General features: G+C 38.9%; 1 protein-coding gene across 4 annotated transcripts in view; it reads left to right on the top strand.

Moving 5' to 3' along the window:
• The first annotated feature begins 293 nt into the window (after positions 1-293).
• The window catches only part of CDKL2 (cyclin dependent kinase like 2), a 47,675-nt gene continuing 25,963 nt past the window's right edge, over positions 294-22,005 (top strand). Inside the window, exons 1-5 of one of the 4 annotated variants that reach the window (XM_070372523.1) lie at positions 294-2,713; positions 5,244-5,442; positions 16,080-16,274; positions 18,174-18,352; positions 19,675-19,787. In XM_070372523.1, coding sequence (XP_070228624.1) covers positions 5,275-5,442; positions 16,080-16,274; positions 18,174-18,352; positions 19,675-19,787 — 655 coding nt within the window. In that variant the 5' untranslated portion in view covers positions 294-2,713; positions 5,244-5,274. The remainder of the gene's footprint in view (positions 2,714-5,243; positions 5,443-16,079; positions 16,275-18,173; positions 18,353-19,674; positions 19,788-22,005) is intronic. The other 3 variants (XM_070372525.1, XM_070372527.1, XM_070372526.1) reach the window with 3 other exon arrangements.

Raw genomic sequence — 22,005 nt, 5'->3', positions numbered from 1 at the left:
ATGGAGATTTTCATGGGCAAGGTCTGGGAATGGTACACATCTCATATTCCATTGACTTCAGTCACATGACCACCCCTAACTGCAATGGAAATTTCAGAAAATAAGCGAGCCACACATAGAGAAAAAAGGAGCCAGCTTATTGTGAGTGTCCAGTAGTCTGCCACACACAGATGGCTTTATATAGGTCGTAGTGACTTTTGGGAAGAACTATTCCAATGAAGTGAGAAGGATGAAAGCCCAAGAGAGAACAGGAAATTAACAATTTTTTATGTAGGTTTGCTATGAATATCTTGGAGAAGGAAATGGCAACCCACTCCAGTATCCCTGCCTAGAGAATCCTGTGGTCTGGGGAGCCTGGTGGGCTGCCGTTTATAGGGTGGCACAGAGTCAGACACAACTGAAGCAACTTAGCATGCATGAGTGCTATGAATATGAACAGAGGAAGGGGATAGAGGCTGGAGGGAGAGAGGGAACATCAAGGGAGAGTTTGTAAGAGTCATCAGTGCAAACAGAATATGCTATTTTTAACATTTGAGGAATGGATTCCAGGTTTATACTATTATGATATAACTGTGTTGGTGACTGACAGATCAAATATGGTGTATATTGAATTTGACCAAGTATTGTACTTTAGGTTTCCAAATCTATTTGTCTTAAACACTTTTAAATGTGGCAATGAGTCACTGAATCAACTACTACATTGTGAACAGAATTATCTTTTCTATGACAAATGTCCATCCTTCCATCAAAGAACAAGAACTGCAAAATGAGTCAGTCTGTTTTAATAGAATGATAGAATGCATTCATAGCTGCATGAGCCATAAAATACTGAAGATAACCTTACTTTTTTAGTCTGAAGATTTTATGGCCCTTCCGTTCACTTGGTAACTCAACTGAAGTGATCCCAAAATCCCATGATCATTCAGTATCTCATGAGACCTAAGTGAGAGGTTTTTTAAAGTTTTCTTGCAAGAAACTGACTGAAGCACATTGTTTTGGGATATCCAGATACATAGAGAATGATTGTTGCCGAGTTATTTAACAGATGACTGCTAAGGTGAGAAAGAATTGGGCTGCTCAAAGCTAAAATATATAAATTTACTGAAAAAGATTTCTGGGCCAGCTATGAATTTCTTCTCCTCCTGTATGTCTATTGTTTTATTGCAATATCATTCACATACATAAAATTCACCCCTTTAAAGTGTACAATTCAGTTTTTAGTAGCTCTGCTATCCAGGACACACTCCTAACTGGATCAAGGAATTACAGAGACCAAATTCCATTATAAAATGGTTTTTATGATTTAATGTGAAAATAACAGTTTAAGGCATCCTCATACCTTACCTTGCAGAGGTAAGGAATGAGGAAAAACCCTGTTTTGTGTGTGTGTGTGTGTGTGTGTGTGTGTGTGACTTAAGCATCTGCATGATTCTGACCTACCAGTTTTGCCTAATCATGGATTGACTTAGTCTTTGCCTTAAACATAGCATTCCTAACTGCACCCTGCTTGGCTGTCTGTCATATGCCAGTATTGCTCATGTCTTTTAGTTCCCCAACCGTCTTAGCCACTTTCCTGTTATTTCATCCCTGTCCTCCCTTCCCCTTTCGTTATCTCCAAAATATTTCCCTCACTTTCAGTGCCCAGGCTGTCCTCCCCAAGGTCCCTTCTAACGTCAGTTCTGTCGTCACTTACCTACCTTCACCTTGCCTCGTTTACTTATCACCTCCTATATTGTCACTCTCATCTACCTGTCCCACACTGGCCCCACTGCCCAGACCGGAAAGGAAGCGTCGAATCGCTTCCAAGCCCGAACATTCCCGGGCGAGGGCTGCAGAGCCCACTTCCCGGCTCAGTGGAGGAGTTTGAAGAACGCTTCATCGCACTATTTTCACGGTTTCTCCCTTCCATATTCACCCAATCCTACAAAACCACCACCACTTTTAGCCTCTCCGTGAGCACCAGAATCGCTTGTTGCTCCCAGTCTAGAGGAGAGATCTCCCACCGAAGGAAAGAAGGAAAGGTGCTCCCTTACTTGAGGACGTAGGTGTATGCTGATACTAGCGTCTGCGCATCAGAGATTAGATCGAGAGCCGAGCCCCAGGAGAACTGGCTGGATGGGTGATGCCAAGCCAATCAGAGATCTTGACGACAGAGCTCAACCAATCAGAACACGGGCGGCTTGGCGCACTCGGGGGCGGGCCTGGGCGGGTGAGGATCCGCCCCCTTGCAGCTTGGAGGCCAACGCCTTCGCTTAGGGCTTGCCAGAGCTGAGCCGTTTCACTGACTACAAGGACCAAGCATCTTAAGAGCTGCGGGGCGGTGCCCTCTCACCTTCGCTAATTTCCGTACAGGCCTTGGCCTTAACAGGTGTTGGTGCCTGCCGTGGACGCATTTCGACCCCGGCCGTATCTCTCTCTGGAGACTTTGTGCCTATGGTTGGGGACAGAGTGAGGTCGTTGCCTTGACGACGACAGCATGCGGCCCGCGGTTCTTCTGAGTGTAAGCTTGCGGCGGGTTGAGGCCAATCTGCCTACCTGCCTGCTTCACCTGGGACCCGTGACTGCGTCCGCAGAAGAAATAAAGACAGCTGTGGAATTGCTAGTTTGCTAGTCAGCATCTTTTAGACCTGCGAAGAAGATGCTCTTCACCTCAATTTTGTCTCCAAGTTGAAAACCTTTGGGACTTTCCACGCGGAAAGATTTAAAACAAACAGTAAGTACAATACTTTTTAAAGCTTCAATTATCTCGTTCTTTCACCTATAATAGATTTGTGTCTTTAACACAATAAAACAGCGTTATTTTTATTATCTAAATTATTGGTAGAAGAACCCTATGCTTCCTTGGCATATGTCCAGAGCTACCGCATTGCCAATTGGTCAGATTTCCTTTTAGTTTGTATCACCCTTTACATTTACAAGTAGAAGGCATGAGAAGTTATGGTTTATGAGTAACCGTTTCACACAACAAGAAGCTTTTTCAGCCTTGATACTGTTAAGGTATTTGTGGGCAGTGCCACTTGAAAAAGCAAGTGTGTTCAATGTACCGTGACCCAGTGTGCAGCTGGTTGGAGAGTACATGTGGATTAGTTAACTTGCAGAATGTTAGCTTGTGACATGCTTAAGGTAATTTTAATTTTGTTCACTTTGCATTTCCAAATATTGAGGACACCAATTACAAATTTTTTTTAAATGGTTCAAGTTATAGATTCCAGCTATTTTTGTCCTTGGTATAATAAGCCTAAAGTCTAGTCCTTAATAAAATATGCCGTCTTAGTGGAAGGAAAAAAAATTAAGGAAAGAGAGAGAATTACATTGATTTTTTTCAAACACTGACATTTTATTTTAAAATAGTTAATAGAAGTTAAATGGAAGTTAAAATGTCAAATGTATGGCAAGTTAGTGTCAGGGACAGTTTATGGGAGAACCTCCTATCAGAGCTGGTAGTAAAATAATGACATAATTGGGTTGGTGTTGACTGGGATTTATTTTTTCTCCTTTCGAAGATCAATCTTCTGATTTTCCATGTTTATCAACATATATATATATATATTTCATTTAACCTCTGTCTATTAACTTTCAAATAAAATGTCAGTGTTTGGAAAAAATTATCAGTGTAATTCTCTCTTTCTTCTTTCCTTAATTTTTTTTCCTATATCACTAAGACAGCATATGTTACTAAAGACTAGACTTTAGGCTTATCATACCAAGGACAAAAATAGCTGGTGTATATATATATATATATATATATCCTAAATTGTCAAATGTAAACTGATGAAAATGTATACATTGGGTTTTCACAGTTTGCTAGAACAAAGAGAATATTTGTCTTAGTCATTAGTGTACCAATAGGGAAGAAAGGAAAATATCACACTTCACAGTCTGGGTGGGTAAATTAATTTTAGATTGCCATAAGTACACAACTAATGTTATAGGTAAGAATTTGTTTCTTTCCGAGTTTTATGAATGAGTGTTTCTATGTTGTCAGGTTAAAAAATTTCAATTATGAATCATCATTTGAATATATATTTTGTTGTGTAGTAGCTAAGTCGTGTCTGACTCTTTTGTGACCCCATGCACTGTAGCCCATCAGGTTCTTCTGTCCATGGGATTTTCTTTTTCAGGCAAGAATCTGGAGTGGGTTGCCATTTCCTTCTCCAGGAGATCTTCCCAACCCAGGGATTGAACTTGTGTCTCCTGCACTGGCAGGTGATTATTTCTCAGCCACCAGGGAAGCTGGAATATAGTACCAAAGACTTTTTTTCCTCCCAAAACTTTTAGAATCACATTGGAATTAAAAGCAATATTTTTTATTTTCTGCTTCTGGAATTTAATTTCCAAAACACATGTAAAAATAAATTTAACTTTGAGGTTGTAGTTTATTAGTTTTTATATTTCTTGACAATCAAAACTTATGAATTAAAACCTAACTGTATCTGGACTGAAAAGTTTCTTTCTATTCCAAAATATCAAGTGGAATGGTTGCTAGTCCTTCACCAATCATTGGTAAAGTAAGACAGAATTTGTTAGGATTGCCTTTTTTCAGAAAATGTCATATAATGTGATGTAAAATAATTCTAAACACAAAATTCAAATAATCATACTTCTAGTGATTAATCATTAAAAGGATTTTTGAAATACAATATTTGGAACATTAACATTTAATTTTTAAAAATCTTCTTACATACTGTGTGACTGTTATTTAGTATGTTCAATGTAAGAATTTAATTACTATGGTAAGAAAAGTTAAAAAAAAAAAGTTTATCAGAAGTTGTTAGTGTTAACATGGTAATATTTCCCTCGACTGAGTAGAAAGACTATAAAGATCCTCAATTTTGATCTTTTAAACCTGATGTAAAAAAATAAATTTTATCTTCACTAAAACCAGATTCACTTGGTTTTCACATCTGAGTGAAAAGGAATTGTATTTTTCTAAGGTAGACTGTAATTGTTTTGTATAATAGTTCAAGCATTGTTTTATCTGCATTAAAAATATATTGAGATTTCATTAACATGACATTCAGTTATTTAAATTTGAAGTTAATGGCTTCAGTTCCACTTGCCTTGTCTATTATGAAATGTATGTGAATATTTTGAAAACATAGCTTAGATGGGAATAAATACAGAGGACAGCTATAAATGCAGTGTCTGCTCTAATATGGAAAACAGGTGGGGAAGAATTAATTTGGGAGGGTAGAGGAATTAATGTATTCAACATAATTAATGCCATATTTCGGTTCCCACAGAGAGAAAAATTCCTGGTGGTTTTGAATTAAAATGGAAAAATATGAGAACCTAGGATTGGTTGGAGAAGGGAGCTATGGAATGGTGATGAAGTGTAGGAATAAAGATAGTGGAAGAATTGTGGCCATCAAGAAGTTCTTAGAAAGTGATGATGATAAAATGGTTAAAAAAATTGCCATGCGAGAAATCAAGTTACTAAAGGTGAGTAAACATGTATATTGAATTGAAAAAAAAAAAAGAGTTGTTTCTTGGTCAACAGTTTTAGAAAGTGCTTTTTAAATATTTGTTTTATTTCCATAAGTAAGTTTAAAGTATAGATTTTTGTTTCTCTTTTGGTAATAAACAGAAGGATTACATCTGAGTTTTCATTTATCCATAACATAATTTTTTATTATTTATTTATTTATTTGGATGCTCCAGGTCTTAGTTACTGCAAGCAGGCAGGATCTTTAGTTGTGGCATGTGGAATCTAGTTCCCTGACCAGGGATTGAACCCAGGTCTCCAACACATTGGGAGCCCAGAGTCTTAGTCACTGGGCCACCAGAGAAGTCCCAGAACATAATTTTAAAAGTATTTGTTGTCCCTCTCTCTATCTGTCTGCCTATCTATTTACCAACAGCTGTGTTGGGAGTCTTAAAGACCATCCCAAGTTTCAGTGATTAGGAGGACTCACAGCACTCAGCAAATAGTTGTACTCTTGGCTATGACTTGTTAAAGTAAAAAGATATACAGTAAAATCAGCAAAGGGAAAAGGCACATGGGGTGAATTTCAGAGGAAATCTGTCACTTTTCTCCCAGTGGCTTAACACAGGATGCGCTAATTTCCTCCAGCAATGAGTTATGACACTACGTGTGATTGTCTAGTGAGGAAATTCATTAGAGACTCAGTGCTGAGTTTTTTTTACGGGGCTTGTCATAGAGGTACTCCCTGCTTTGCTTGCACCAAAATTCCAGACTCTTAGTAGAACTGCAGGTATTCAGCATACACCATATTGTTTGCACCATGAGTCACTTTATCAGTTCTAGAAATGAAGGAACACTTCTGAAATCCAAGTACCTAGGTACAAGCCAAGGGCTCACTTTGCAAGCCAACTTTCTAAGGATAAAAATCTCAGACCTGCTATGTTAACTCCCTCCTCCACCCCACCCACATCAATCTAACTGGAAGTTTATCCGTTTTGTCTTTAGAAAGAACCAGTGTTTGGCTTTGTTGGTCTTTCTTGTTGTGTATTTCTTTTCTATTTCATTAATTTTTGTTCTTTAGCATTTTATACCTTCTACTTATTTTGGGTGGGTTATTTTATAGTTCTTTTCTCTAATCTTTTGAGTTATACGCTTAACTTCTTTTATTTCTAGGTTGTTTTTTTTTTTCTCATATATGCATTTAAGGCTGTCATTTTCCTTCTAAGAATAGCTTGTATGTGTCCTAGAAATTTTGATTAGCCGTGCAAAATGTTTTCTCATTTTCCTTCATTTCCAAACGTGTGGAAAATTTCTAGGTTTTTCTCCCTAGATTATTTGGTTTTAACACAATTGCCCTGTGATCTGAGTATGTACTATGTAAGATTCTTATTCCTTTAATAAATACCTAATATTTGTCTTTTCCGTTATTTATCAATTATTCCTACATTTCTGAGCTTCCATCTTGGATCATTTTTCTTGTACTTAAATCATGTCCTTTTATTTTCTTTGAAGCTAGTAAGGAATGTTGTCCGTTTGTGTTTGTCTTTCAAAAAAAGTCTTTGCTTTCTGTTTAAGAGAGTGTTTTTACAGGATATAGAACTCTATGTTGGCAGTTAGTTACATTTGATATGTTCAAGATAACATTACACTGTTCTGCTGGCTTTCATTTGCATTGCTTCTATTGAAAGGTCAGACATTCCTTAGTGGGTGCATTGAAGCTTTCTCTTTGACTTTGGCTTTCAACACTTTTACAATAATATGCCTAAGTGTGGGTTTCTTTATATTTATCTTGCTTGGATTTTATGGCCCTTGCATCTATAAAATAATGTCATTTGTCACTTCTAGAAGATGCTCAGCTATTATTGTTTCATATATTGCTACGGTCCCATTCTTTCTCTTTTCCATGTAAGATTTCAGTTTCATATATGAGACCTTCCTTATATGTGTCTTATATTCTTTTGTGTTTTTCATCCTTTTGTTTTCCCTTACTTCATTCTACAGATTTTCTTTTGACCTATCCTCCGTTCAGTAGTTCTTTTTTAAAATTTTATTTGTTTCTGACTGTATTGGGTCTTCATTGCTGCGTGGGCTTTTCTCTAGTGAGGCATGGGCTCTAGGGCACTCAGTACTTGTGGCATGTGGACTCAGAGTTTCAGCTCCCAGGCTCTAGGGCACAGGCTCAGCAGTTGTGGTACACAGGCTTAGATGCTGCGAGGCATGTGGGATCTTTCTCGATCAGGGATCGAACTCCTGTCTCCTGCATTGGCATCCTTTACCAATGAGCCACCAGGGAAGCCCCAGTTCAGTAGTTCTGTTTCAGCTATATCTAATCTATTGTTAAGCTCAGCCACTGATTTCTTAAAGACATATTTTAATGTTCTAATTTTTTATTTGATTTTTTTCCCTATAATTTCCATTTTGCTGCCAGACCCTCTATTTTGCTTTCTATTTAAATCACAGGCTTTTCTAAAGTCTGTGTCCAGTAAATAGATCTCCCACATGTTTATTTCCATTGTCTGTTTTTTCTCTTGGTTTTTGATTGAGTCTTATCTCTTGATATGCCAGTATTAATTTCTAAAAGTTCTATAGAGTTTTTGGATGATGTTATCTTACCCTCTGAGAGAAGTTATGTTTGCTTAAATGAGGCTCTTGAGGGTACCCTTAAGGGTGCTTGGTGGCACTAACATTCAGAAATTTTCTAGAACTTTTCTGTTCTAGAATTTTTCTTTGGGTTCAAATCTATTGTATCACTTTTTATGGTTTCAGGTTCCCTCAGTTTTTTGACATTGACTTTTTATGCATAGTCGCTTATATCTGATAATTCCAATATCTGAACTCATATTGCATCTGTTTTGATTAACTTTATCTTCTGATTTTTTTTTTTTTTTTTACTTATAGTAACATTTCTTTGCATGCCCTGGTTATCTTTATTTTTTCCTCTGGACATTACATTTGAAACATTATTTTTTTTAGGAATAATTTGAGGCTAGAGTGAAGACGTTTTGTTCCCAAGATTTTTTTTCTTCTATGTTCATGGGCTACTGTGCCATATATCAACTTTCAGCTTTGAATCACTCCTTTTTGCTCTGCTTTGTGAAACTGGAGGGGGCCTCTGCAAACAGTTCTCCTTTTGCCAGCTTGTATGATTTTAGGCATTGTCAGTAGAGGCTTCCCTTCCTGGTGGGTCCTTTTTTTGTCATGAAGGGAGCAGATCACATGGTGGACTTGGTAGCTTGTATCAGCATCATTCATGGAACACCTCTGGTGCACCTGCACTTTCTCCACGTGGCTGGCTGACGTCCTGTGGCACATGTCTTCACCGCTGGCAGTCTGTACATTGCTATGGCAGCCATGCCTTCTCTAATGAAGTCTGAATCTCAGCTTTGGTCTGTTAGTAAGAAAAGCAGAGCAATAGAGGAAGAGAGAGGGGGATGGGGGATAATATGAAACAGATAGCCTGTGTTTTAATTTAATTAAGAAGTATATTGTTCAATCTCCACCTATTTTGAGATTTTCCAGTTATCTCTGTGTTATTGATTTACAGTTTAATTCCATTTGATCTGACAGAAGGCATTGCATGATTTCTTTGTTTCAATTTGTTACTGTGTTCTGTGGCCCACAGAGTGGTATATCTTGGTGCATATTCCACATGAGGTTGAGAAAAAAGTTACTTCTTCTGTTGTTGGATGAAGTAGTCTATAGATGGCAGTTCTACCCAGTTGTTGGATTGTGTTCTTGAGTTCAACTCAGGCCTTACTGATTACCTGCCTACTTAGATCTATTTCTGAAAATGTTGACATTTCCAACTATGATAGAAGATTCATGTATTTCTCCCTGCACTTCTCAATTTTTGCATCATATAGTTTGATTCTTTCTTGTTAGGTGCATTTTGTTGTTGTTGCTCAGACACTAAGTTGTGTCCAATGCTTTGTGGATACGTACTGTAGCATGCCAGGATCCTCTGTCCTCCACTGTCTCCCAGGGTTTGCTCAAATTCACATCCATTGAGTTGATGATGCTATCTAACCATCTCATCCTCTGCTGCCCTCTTCTCCTTTGCCTTCAATCTTTCCCAGCATCAGGATCTTTTCCAATGAATTAGTTCTTTGCATCAGGTAGCCAAAGTATTGCAGTTTCAGCTTCAGCTTTAGTCCTTCCAATGAATATTCAGGGTTGATTTCCTTTAGGATTGACTGGTTTGATCTCCTTGCTATCCAAGGGACTCTCAAGAGTCTTCACCACCTCAGTTCAAAAGCATCAATTCTTTGGCACTCAGATTTCTTTATGGTCCAACTCTCACATCCGTACATGACTATTGGAAAAACCACAGCTTTGACTAGATGGACCTTTGTTGGAAAAACGATGTCTCTGCTTTTTAATGTGCTGTCTAGGTTTGTCATAGCTTTTTTTCCAAAGAGCAAGTGTCCTTGAGTTACATGGCTGTGGTCACCATCTACAGTGATTTTAGAACCCAGGAAAATAAAATCTGTCACTGTTTCCACTTTTTCCCCTTCTATTTGCCATGAAGTGATGGGACTGGATGCCATGATCTTAGTTTTTTGAATATTGAGTTTCAACCAGCTTTTTCAATCTCTTCTTTCACTCTCCTCAACAGGCTTTTTAGTTCGTCGTTACTTTCTGCCTTTAGAGTGGTGTCATCTGCATATCTGAGGTTATTGACATTTTTCCCAGAAATCTTGATTCCAGCTTGTGATTCATTCAGCCTGGCATTTTACTTGATGTCTCTGCATATAAGTTAAATAAGCAGGGTGACAGTATACAGCCTTCTTGTACTCCTTTCCCAATTTTTAACCAGTCAGATGTTCTGTTTCTGGTTTTAACTGCTGCTTCTTGACCCTAAATGATGATGCTGTCAAAGTCCTGAACTCAATATGTAAGCAAAATTGGAAAACCCAGCAGTGGCCAGAACTGTAAAAGTTCAGTTTTCATTCTAATCCCAAAGAAGGGCAATGCCAAAGAATGTACAAACTACTGTACAATTTTGCTTATTTCACATGCTAGCATGGTTGTATTCAAAATCCTTCAAGCTAGGCTTCAGCAGTACATGACCTGAGAACTTATAGTTTACAAGATGGTTTCAAAGAAGCAGAGGAATCAGAGATCATATTGCCAGCATTTGTTGGATCATGGAGAAAACAAGGGAATTCCAGAAAAACATCTACTTCTGCTTCATTGACTATGCTAAAGCATTTGACTCTATGGATTACAGAACAGTGACAAATTCTTACAGAGATGGTAGTACCAGACCACCTTACCTGTCTCCAGAGAAACCTGTAAGTGGGTCAAGAAGCAACAGTTAGAACCAAACACAGAACAACTGACTGTTTCAAAATTGGTAAAGGAGCACACAATGTTATCTATTGTCACCCTGCCTATTTAACTTATATGCAGAGTATATCCTGTGAAATGCCAGGCTGAAATAAAGATTGCTGGGAGAAATATCAACAACTTCAGATATGCAAGGAATATCATTCTAATGGCAGAAAGTGAAGAGGAACTAAAAAGCCTGTTGAGGGTGGAAGAGGAGATTGAAAAAGCTGTTTTGAAACACAGCATTCAAAAAATTAAGATCATGGCATCTGGTCCCATCACTTCATGGCAAATAGAAGGGGAAAAAGTGGAAACAGTGACAGATTTTGTTTTCCTGAGCTCCAAAATCACTATGGATGGTGACTACAGCCATGAAATTCAAGGACGTTGCTTCTTGGAAGGAAAGTATGAAAATGATAATTGCTCAGTCGTGTATGACTTTTTGCTACTCCATGGACTGTCGCCCACCAGGCTTCTCTCTCCATGGAATACTCCAGGCAACAATACTAGAGTGGGTTGCCATTCCCTTCTCCAGGGGATCTTCCCCACCCAGGGATCGAACCTGGGTCTCCTGTGTTTACAGGAAGACTCTTTACCATCTGAGACAAACCTAGACAGCATATTAAAAAGCAGAGACATCATTTTTCTAACAAATGTCAGTATAGTCAAAGGACCACAGCCTTGTCTAACTCAATGAAACTAAGCCATGTCGTGTAGGGCCACCCAAGACAGACAGGTCATGGTGGAGAGTTCTGACAAAACGTGGTCCACTAGAGAAGGGAATGGCAAACCACTTCAGTATTCTTGGCTTGAGAACCCCATGAACCGTATGAAAAGGCAAAAAGATAGGACACTGAAAGATGAACTCCCCAGGTCAATAGGTACCCAACATGCTACTGGAGATCAGTGGAGAAATAACTCCAGAAAGAATGAAGAGACAGAGCCAAAGCAAAAACAACACCCAATTGTGGATGTGACTGGTGATAGAAGTAAAGTTCGATGCTGTAAAGAGCAATATTGCATAGAAACCTGGAATGTTAGGTCCATGAATCAAGGTAAATTAGAAGTGGTCAAACAGGAGATGGCAAGATTGAACATCGACATTTTAGAAATCAGCAAACTAAAATGGACTGGAATGGGTGAATTTAACTCAGATGACTACTGTATCTACTATTATGGGCAAGAATCCCTCAGAAGAAATGGAGTGGCCATCAACAAAAGAGTCCAAAATGCAGTACTTGGATGCAATCTCAAAAATGACAGAATGATCTCTGTTCATTTCCAAGGCAAACCATTCAATATCACAGTAATCCAAGTCTATGCCCCACCCAGTAATGCTGAAGAAGCTGAATTTGAATGGTTCTGTGAAGACCTACAAGACTTTCTAGAACTAACACCCCCAAAAGATGTCCTTTTCATTATAGGGGACTGGAATGGAAAAGTAGGAAGTCAGGAAACACCTGGAGTAACAGGCAAATTTGGCCTTGGAGTACAGAATGAAGCAGGGCAAAGGCTAATAGAGTTTTGCCAAGAGAACGCACTGGTCATAACAAACACCCTCTTCCAACAACACAAGAGAAGACTTTGCACATGGATATCACGAGATGGTCAATACCGAAATCATATTGATTATATTCTTTGCAGCCAAAGATGGAGAAGCTCTATACAGTCAACAAAAACAAGACTGGGAACTAACTGTGGCTCAGATCATGAACTCCTTATTGCCAAATTCATACTTAAATTTAAAAAAGTAGGGAAAACCACTAGAACATTCAAGTATGACCTAAATCAAATCCCTTAGGATTATACAGTGGAAGTGACAAATAGATTCAAGGGATTAGATCTGATAGACAGAGTGTCTAAAGAACTATGCATGGAGGTTTGTGACATTATACAGGAGGCAGTGATCAAGACTATCCCTAAGAAGAAGAAATGCAAAAAGGCAAAATGGCAGTCTGAGGAGGCCTTACAAATAGCTGTGAAAAGAAGAGAAGCAAAGGGCAAAGGAGAAAAGGAAAGACATACCCATTTGAATGCAGAGTTCAAAAGAATAGCAAGGAGAGATAAGAAAGCCTTCCTCAGTGATCAGTGCAAAAAACAGAGGAAAACAATAGAATGGGAAAGACTAGAGATCTCTTCAAGAAAATTAAAGATACCAAGAGAACATTTCATGCAAAGATAGGCACAATAAAGGACAGAAATGGTATGGATCTAACAGAAGCAGAAGATATTAAGAAGAGGTGGCAAGAATACACAGAAGAACTATACAAAAAAGATCTTCATGATCCAGATAATCACGATGGTGTTATCACTCACCTAGAGCCAGACATCCTGGATTGTGAAGTCAAGTGGGCCTTAGGAAGCATCATATCTCCACTAGGAAGCTAATGGAGATGATAGAATTCCAGTTGAACTGTTTCAAATCTTAAAAGATGATGCTGTGAAAGTGCTGCACTCAATATACCAGCAAATTTGCAAAACTCAGCAGTGGCCACAGGACTGGAAAAGGTCAGTTTTCATTCCAACCCCAAAGAAAGGCAGTGCCAAAGAATGGTCAAACTACCACACAATTGCACTCATCTCACATGTTAGTAAAGTAATGCTCAAAATTCTCCAAGCCAGGCTTCAACAGTATGTGAATCATGAACTTCCAGGTGTTCAAGCTGGAATTAGAAAAGGCAAAGGAACAAGAGATCAAATTGCCAACATCCGCTGGATCATTGAAAAAGCAAGAGAGTTCCAGAAAAACATCTACTTCTGCTTTATTGATTATGCCAAAGCCTTTGACTGTGTGGACCACAACAAACTGTGGAAAATTCTGAAAGAGGGGAATACCAGACCACCTGACCTGCCTCTTGAGAAATCTGTATGCAGGTCAAGAAGCAACAGTTAGAACTGAACATGGAACAACAGACTGGTTCCAAATCAGGAAAGGAGTTCATCAAGGCTATATATTGTCACCCTGCTTATTTAACTTCTATGCAGAGTGTATCATGAGAAATACCAGGCTGGATGAAGCACAAGCTGAAATCAAGATTGCTGGGAGAAATATCAGTAACCTCAGATATGCAGATGACACCACCCTATGGCAGGAAGTGAAGAAGAACTAAAGAGCCTCTTTAAAGAGGAGAGTGAAAAAGTTGCCTTAAAACTCAACATTCAGAAAACTAAGATTATGGCATCTGGTCCCATCACTTTATGGCAAATAGATGGGGAAACAATGGAACCAGTGAGAGACTTTATTTTGGGGGGCTCCAAAATCATTGCAGATGGTGACTGCAGCCATGAAATTAAAAGATGCTTGCTCGTTGGAAGAAAAGTTATGACCAACTTATCATATTAAAAAGCAGAGACATTACTTTGCCTACAAAGGTCCATCTCATCAAAGCTATGGTTTTTCCAGTAGTCATGTATGGATGTGAGAGTTGGACTACGATGTAAGCTGAGTGCCAAAAAATTGATGCTTTTGAACTGTGGTGTTGGAGAAGACTCCTGAGAGTCCCTTGGACTGCAGGGAGATCCAACCAGTCCATCCTAAAGGAAATCAGTCCTGAATATTCATTGGAAAGACTGATGCTGAAGCTGAAACTCCCATACTTTGGCCACCTGATGAGAAGAGCTGACTCATTTGAAAGGACCATAATGCTGGGAAAGATTGAGGGCGGGAGGAGAAGGGGACGACAGAAGATGAGATGGTTGGATGGCATCACTGACTCAATGGACGTGAGTTTGAGTAAACTCTAGGAGTGGTGACGGACAGGGAGGCCTGGCATGCTGCAGTCCACGGGGTCACAAAGAGTCAGACACGACTGAGTAACTGATCTGAACTGATGTTTTTTCCATTAGTAATGCATGGATGTGAGGGCTGGATCATACAGAATGCTGAGTGCTGAAGAATTTATGCCTTCTAACTGTGGTCCTGGAGAAGACTCTTGAGAGTCTCCTTGACTACAAGGATATCAAACCAATCAATTATAAAGGAAATCAACCCTAAATATTCATTGGAAGGACTCATGCTGAAGCTGAAGCTCCAATACTTTGGCCACACGATGAGAACTGACTCATTGGAGAAGACTCTGATGGTGAAAAGATTGAGGGCAGGAGGAGTAGGGGGCAAGAGAGGTTGAGATGGTTGAATGGCATCACTGGCTCAATGGATATTAGTTTGAGCAAAATCTGGGAAATAGTGGAGGACAGAGGAGCCTGATGTGCTACAGTCTGTGGGATCGCAAAGAGTCAGACACAACTCAGTGACTAAACAACAACAAATAGTTGATTTAAAATGTTCTGTCAGTTTCTGGTGTACAGCAAAGTGAATCATTATACACTTATTATATATTATTATATAATTATATATTTTTTATATTATATAATTATATATATAAATATATATAATTATATATATATTATTATAATAAGTGTATTATTATACACTTATATATGTATAAGTTATACATATACATACAATCATTTAAAAATATTATTTTCCCATATTACATTACAGAGTATCTCTGAATAGATTCTGAATTTGTTCCTTTTTGATTGTTTCTTATCTTGCAACAAAGTGAGACCCTTCTGGGCCAGCTCTCTGAAGGAGGTTCATTTTCAGGAGTAGCCATGGTCTTGTTCCAGGCTAGCAGGAATCCACCCTGGTTCACAGTGACATTCCTAACAACAGAAGCCCTAGTGTGGGATTTATTTACGTTCTCCTTAATTTCTCTGAAACTTGTAATTGTAGGTTTGTTCATAATGAATCGTTTTGCCTTCCATTTGATTTCACTGACAGACTGCTTCTAGCAGATGAGTTTCTATGGGACTGTTCACCCCTCCCCTCTTGTTTCCTGGTGCCATTCAGTTCTTAGGACGCTTTCACTGACAGTCTGTGAACCCTGTTCTCATTATATCAAAGAAGGGTATTTTTTTGGTTTTGTTTTTCTTTTTAGGGTATGTCATCAGCTTTGGAAAACTCTGCTCTGCCAGCTTTGTAACCACAGATAATCTTATGGTATCTCCCTAGACTCCTGTTTGACCTTGATGGTGCCACCTCATTTTTTGGGGGTTGGGGTCCTAGATCATTCTTAATTTCATCAAAGATGAAGCTACCCTTCTTTTTCTTATTGGCTTTGTTGTGTTCTCTGAGAGGAGAATGGAGCAGTAAGGTCTTTTACCATATTTTAAAAGCCAGGATATAGTTTCACAATTTATACTGTTTATGCATTTTATTTAGATGTTTTTCTTGTGCTGAGATCTGTTTTAGACTGTGACTATTACTAATAATTTGGTCCTCAAAAAAATTATTTTTCACTTTTTTTTTTTTTGATAGCAACTAAGGCATGAAAATCTGGTGAATTTGTTGGAAGTATGTAAGAAAAAAAAGCGATGGTACCTAGTCTTTGAATTTGTTGACCATACAGTTCTTGATGACCTGGAGCTCTCTCCAAATGGACTAGACTACCAACTAGTTCAAAAGTATTTATTTCAGGTTATCAATGGGATTGGATTTTGTCACAGTCACAATGTAAGTATTCAGTTTAAATAATAATTTATAAAGTTGGAAAGTTGGGAGAATATACAGTGAACACCCATATACCTGTCGCTGGATTCTATACTTGCTAACATTTTGTTATATTTGTTTTATGAAATATTTATTCATCTTTTCTTCCATTTGTCTACTTATTAATCTGCCTGATTTATTTATGCATTATTTGAAAGTAAGTTACAGACATCAGTTTACTTCAACTCTATATGCTTGAGCTATGCATGTTATTAACTAGCCTTTACTGTGGATATCTAGGATATAATAGAAGTTAGTAGCTATGCTACTAACTTTAGCCTATGCAAAATGCTCAGCAGTGCCAGTTTCTGGTCCTCCAAGAGTTTACAATAAATATATTTTCAAAATTTTCAAAATAAAATTTACTTGTATTAGAGAATTAGACCTAATAATTTGTTTTGCCTAGGTCTAGAATTTCTACTATTGTTTCCCAGTGTCCTCTTTTCTCTTTCCATAGTCTCTCTTTTATAACTAACTGACCTTTTTTACATTTATAATTTTTACAAATGTAAAAATTTATATTTTTTGCCTCTTTACATTTATAATTGCTTGATGTATGCCTCCACTTGGGTGCTCAGAAATCCACCTAAAAACACATATTGCTGAAACTAAACTGCTAATTATTCTTAACCAAAATTAACCTTCTCTAGACTCTTCTATTTTTGTTAATGGACCCACCATTCTTTTAGATTCCCAGGTTTAAGGAAAGTGTCTGAGATTACTTCCTAAATTCTGTTGATTTAGAATATTCCCACGCTCCACCTCTTCCTTTCCATTCCTTTGAGCACCAGACTAGCGTAGGCCTTTTGTTTTTGTTGTTCAGTTGCTAAGAAACGTCCAGGTCTTTGAAACCCCACAGACTGCAGCATGCCAGGCTTTCCTGTCCTTCACCATCTCCTGGAATTTGCTCAGACTCATGTCCCTTGAGTTGGTGATGCCATCCAACCATGTCATCCTCTGTTGTCCTCTTCTCCTCACACCCTCAATCTTTCACCTCCTATTTGTCCCACTGCCCTTCTCCCCACTTCTAGTTGCCCTCTTTGCTTTATCTTGTTCATGCTTTATCTTCTTTAAATGTTCAGTATCTTCTTTAAACACCATATGGGTCATGTCATGGGTTCCCATGGGTTCCCATCACCTTGACATGAGCTCAGACTTCCCAGGCTGGCAGTTGAGGCATAACCTAGTAAGTAACCTCTATTCCAGGAAAAACATTTCCCTAGTGGCTACTGGTCTACTCCCATTCTCACTCTTTTGCTCTTTTTGTCCCCTTCACTTGGATTGCCCTTTCATTTCTACATTTATCTAGGTCACACTAGTGTTAAACACCTGTCTTAGAGCCCACCTTTTTCCTCAAAAATTTTCCCTGACCACCGCAGTCTTCAGTGATAGCTTTATTCTCTTAGTCTTGAGAGCCCTCATTATTAGAGCAATTGATTGGAAATTCATTGAAGGCAAAGAAGAAGGGGCTGGCAGAGGATGAGATAGTTAGATAGCATCACTAATTCAGTGGACATGAATTTGAGTGAACTCCAGGAGATAGTGGAGTACAGAGGAACCTGGTATGCCACAGTCTTTGGGGTCACAAAGAGTTGGACATGCCTTAGTGACTGAACAACAACAGCAACATATATTTCATCCAATATCATTAATCGTTTAAATAAAATTTCAAGCATAAATGTTCTTTTTTCCCCAGCTAGGTCTCAGGTTCTTTAAACGCAGGAACAACTTTATCTGCTTTTATCTGTCTTCATTATAGGGACAAAGCCAGTGCCCTGCACATAACAAGTGCTAAAAAAAAGTTAACTCGCTTAACTTGACGTGCTGATCAATATATTTCATACTCTGCTTTTTATCTCATAGATTATACACAGAGATATTAAGCCAGAGAACATATTAGTCTCCCAGTCTGGCGTTGTCAAGCTATGTGATTTTGGATTTGCACGGACACTGGCAGCTCCTGGGGAGGTGTATACTGATTACGTGGCAACGCGATGGTATAGAGCTCCAGAGCTGTTGGTTGGTGATGTCAAGTATGGCAAGTAAGATGTCGTCAGCAAGGTGGGGGTGCAGAGGGCAGACTTGACTCTCTTTTTTTGATAAAGTGGAATATGTTTTCAATATAATGACAATCCCTCTAATTGGGCTTCCTTGGTAGCTCAGCAGTAAAGAATCTGCCTGTCAATATAGGAGCCATGAGTTCAATACCTTGGTTTGGGAAGATCCTCTGGAGAAGGAAACGGCACCCCACTCCAATACTCTTGCCTGGGAAATCCCATGGACAGAGGAACCTGGTGGCTACAGTCCTTGGGGTTTCAAAGAGTCAGACATGACTTAGTGACTCAACACTTGCCCTCTGCGATGGCCCGCACCCTTGTCTGTGGAGTGTGTTTCTCTAAATAAATCCCACTTCTTACATTAAGAAAAAAAAAAATCCCTCTAATACTGAAAGGAAGTTTTCAGTTTGGAAAACTTTAGAAAGTGATTTGTAATCATTTTTGTGTTTCCCTTTTAAACATTCTTGTGAAACGGGTTGGTATGAGTATGATTCTTTTAGAGGTAGAGAAATCAAGGTGAGTAAATGGTCTGTTTTTAATAGTAAGTTAGAAATAGATATATTTATCACTTGTAAAGAGAGGTAACATTGATTAGGTAAGTCTGACACTGGCATTGAGGCTGAGTAGAGTGGGCAAGGGTGGGTGTAGAAATGGAATTAAGTGAACCATTTTAAAAATACAAATCGTCTTCATAAATGAATTCTGCAAAGAAGAAGGGATTGCAGGTTTTACCAGTTTCAATAGAAATTGTTCTAAAATATTTTCTATAATTTCTCTGTTTTTAGAGCATATATCATTTAATATTTTCTTGATTACTCTGAGCTCTCATTTTACTGCCATACTGTAATTTCTGTACCAGCTATGGCCTTAAGCAATTTCAAGGTAGTTGTTCCTACGGTAATGATGCCAGAATAGTCTAAGTTCTTGTGACCGCTCTTTAAGAGAGGTTTTCTGTTTTCTCCATATTAGCTTTCTGTTCTCCTTGTTGCTTGTGTCCCCAGTAACCATCTCGTTCTGGTATGCTGTTTTCAGTGTCTAGTTGGATAGACTGATGAACCTTGTTCAAATTATGTGTAAACAAAAATGAGTAGCCTCTGAAAACAAACCCAGAAGGCTTATTTCCAGAGTAAAGTATACTTAACAAGCATTTTGACTCTTTGGAAGCCTTGTGTCACACGCTTGAAGTTTCCTGAAGCCTGGAGTGCTGCAGTCTATGGGACCGCAAAGAGTCCAACATGACTGAGCGACTGAACTGAACTGAAACATATCAGGATCCCGATTTTTACATCACCGTGCTTTTCTTTCAGGGCTGTTGATGTGTGGGCCATCGGCTGTCTGGTAACTGAAATGCTCATGGGGGAGCCCCTCTTTCCTGGAGATTCTGATATTGATCAGTTATATCATATTATGGTGTGTTTAGGTAAGATTATGCATCTGTATTTTAAATTTTAGTAATTTTTTCCTATGTGTTTCTTTTTGTATTGATTTTGCAAGTTGTTGGTACACTAAAGATGATGTGTGTGTTTTGAATGAATATAGGGAGCAAATAGGAAAACATCTCTCCCTCTCTCTCTCTCTATATATATATCAGTTCAGTTCAGTTCAATCGCTCAGTCGTGTCCGACTCTTTGTGACCCCATGCATCGCAGCATGCCAGGCCTCCCTGTCCATCACCAACTCCCAGAGTTCACTCAGACTCACGTCCATTGAGTCAGTGATGCCATCCAGCCATCTCATCCTCTGTCGTCCCCTCCTCCACCTGCCCCCAATCCCTCCCAGCATCAGGGATTCCAGTGAGTCAACTCTTTGCATGAGGTGGCCAAAGTACTGGAGTTTCAGCTTCAGCATCAGTCCTTCCAAAGAAATCCAAGGGCTGATCTCCTTCAGAATGGACTGGTTGGATCTCTTTGCAGTCCAAGGGACTCTCAAGAGTCTTCTCCAACACCACAGTTCAAAAGCATCGATTCTTCGGTGCTCAGCCTTCTTCACAGTCCAACTCTCACATTCATACATGACCACAGGAAAAACCATAGCCTTGACTAGACAGACCTTTGTTGGCAAAGTAATGTCTCTGCTTTTGAATATGCTATGTAGGTTGGTCATAACTTTCCTTCCAAGGAGTAAGCGTCTTTTAATTTTATGGCTGCAGTCACCATCTGCAGTGATTTTGGAGCCCCAAAAAATAAAGTCTGACACTGTTTCCACTGTTTCCCCATCTATTTCCCATGAAGTAATGGGACTAGATGCCATGATCTTCGTTTTCTGAATGTTGAGCTTTAAGCCAACTTTTTCACTCTCCACTTTTACCTTCATCAAGAGGCTTTTTAGTTCCTCTTCATTTTCTGCCATAAGGGTGGTGTCATCTGCATATCTGAGGTTATTGATGTTTCTGCCGGCAATCTTGATTCCAACTTGTGCTTCTTCCAGTCCAGCGTTTCTCATGATGTACTCTGCATATAAGTTAAATAAGCAGGGTGACAATATACAGCCTTGACGTACTCCTTTTCCTATTTGGAACCAGTCTGTTCGGCGATCAATGCAAAGAAATAGAGGAAAACAACAGAATGGGAAAGACTAGGGATCTCTTCAAGAAAATCAGAGATACCAAAGGAACATTTCATGCAAAGATGAGCTCTATAAAGGACAGAAATGGTATGCACCTAACAGAAGCAGAAGATATTAAGAAGAGATGGCAAGAATACACAGAAGAACTGTACAAAAAAGATCTTCATGACCCAGATAATCACGATGGTGTGATCACTGACCTAGAGCCAGACATCCTGAAATGTGAAGTCAAGTGAGTCTTAGAAAGCATCACTACAAACAAAGCTAGTGGAGGTGATGGAATTCCAGTTGAGCTATTTCAAATGCTGAAAGATGATGCTGTGAAAGTGCTGCACTCAGTATGCCAGCAAATTTGGAAAACTCAGCAGTGGCCACAGGACTGGAAAAGGTCAGTTTTCATTCCAATCCCAAAGAAAGGCAATGCCAAAGAATGCTCAAACTACTACACAATTGCGCTCATCTCACACGTGAGTAAAGTAATGCTCAAAATTCTCCAAGCCAGGCTTCAGTAATATGTGAATCGTGAACTTCCAGATGTTCAAGCTGGTTTTAGAAAAGGCAGAGGAACCAGAGATCAAATTGCCAACATCCACTGGATCATGGAAAAAGCAAGAGAGTTCCAGAAAAGCATCTATTTCTGCTTTATTGACTATGCCAAAGCCTTTGATCACAATTGATCACAATTATTGGATCACAATAAACTGTGGAAAATTCTGAAAGAGATGGGAATACCAGACCACCTGACCTGCCTCTTGAGAAATTTGTATGCAGGTCAGGAAGCAACAGTTAGAACTGGACATGGAACAACAGACTGGTTCCAAATAGGAAAAGGAGTTCATCAAGGCTGTATATTGTCACCCTGTTTATTTAACTTATATGCAGAGAACATCATGAGAAACGCTGGACTGGAAGAAACACAAGCTGGAATCAAGATTGCCAGGAGAAATATCAATAACCTCAGATATGCAGATGACACCACCTTTATGGCCGAAAGTGAAGAGGAACTCAAAAGCCTCTTGATGAAAGTGAAAGTGGAGAGTGAAAAAGTTGGCTTCAAGCTCAACATTCAGAAA

This window comes from Bos mutus, chromosome 6 (assembly GCF_027580195.1).
Source record: "Bos mutus isolate GX-2022 chromosome 6, NWIPB_WYAK_1.1, whole genome shotgun sequence".
Taxonomy (NCBI): Eukaryota; Metazoa; Chordata; class Mammalia; order Artiodactyla; family Bovidae; genus Bos; species Bos mutus.
The sequence above is the reverse complement of the archived record's forward strand: the minus strand, read 5'-3'. Positions and strand labels throughout refer to the sequence as shown.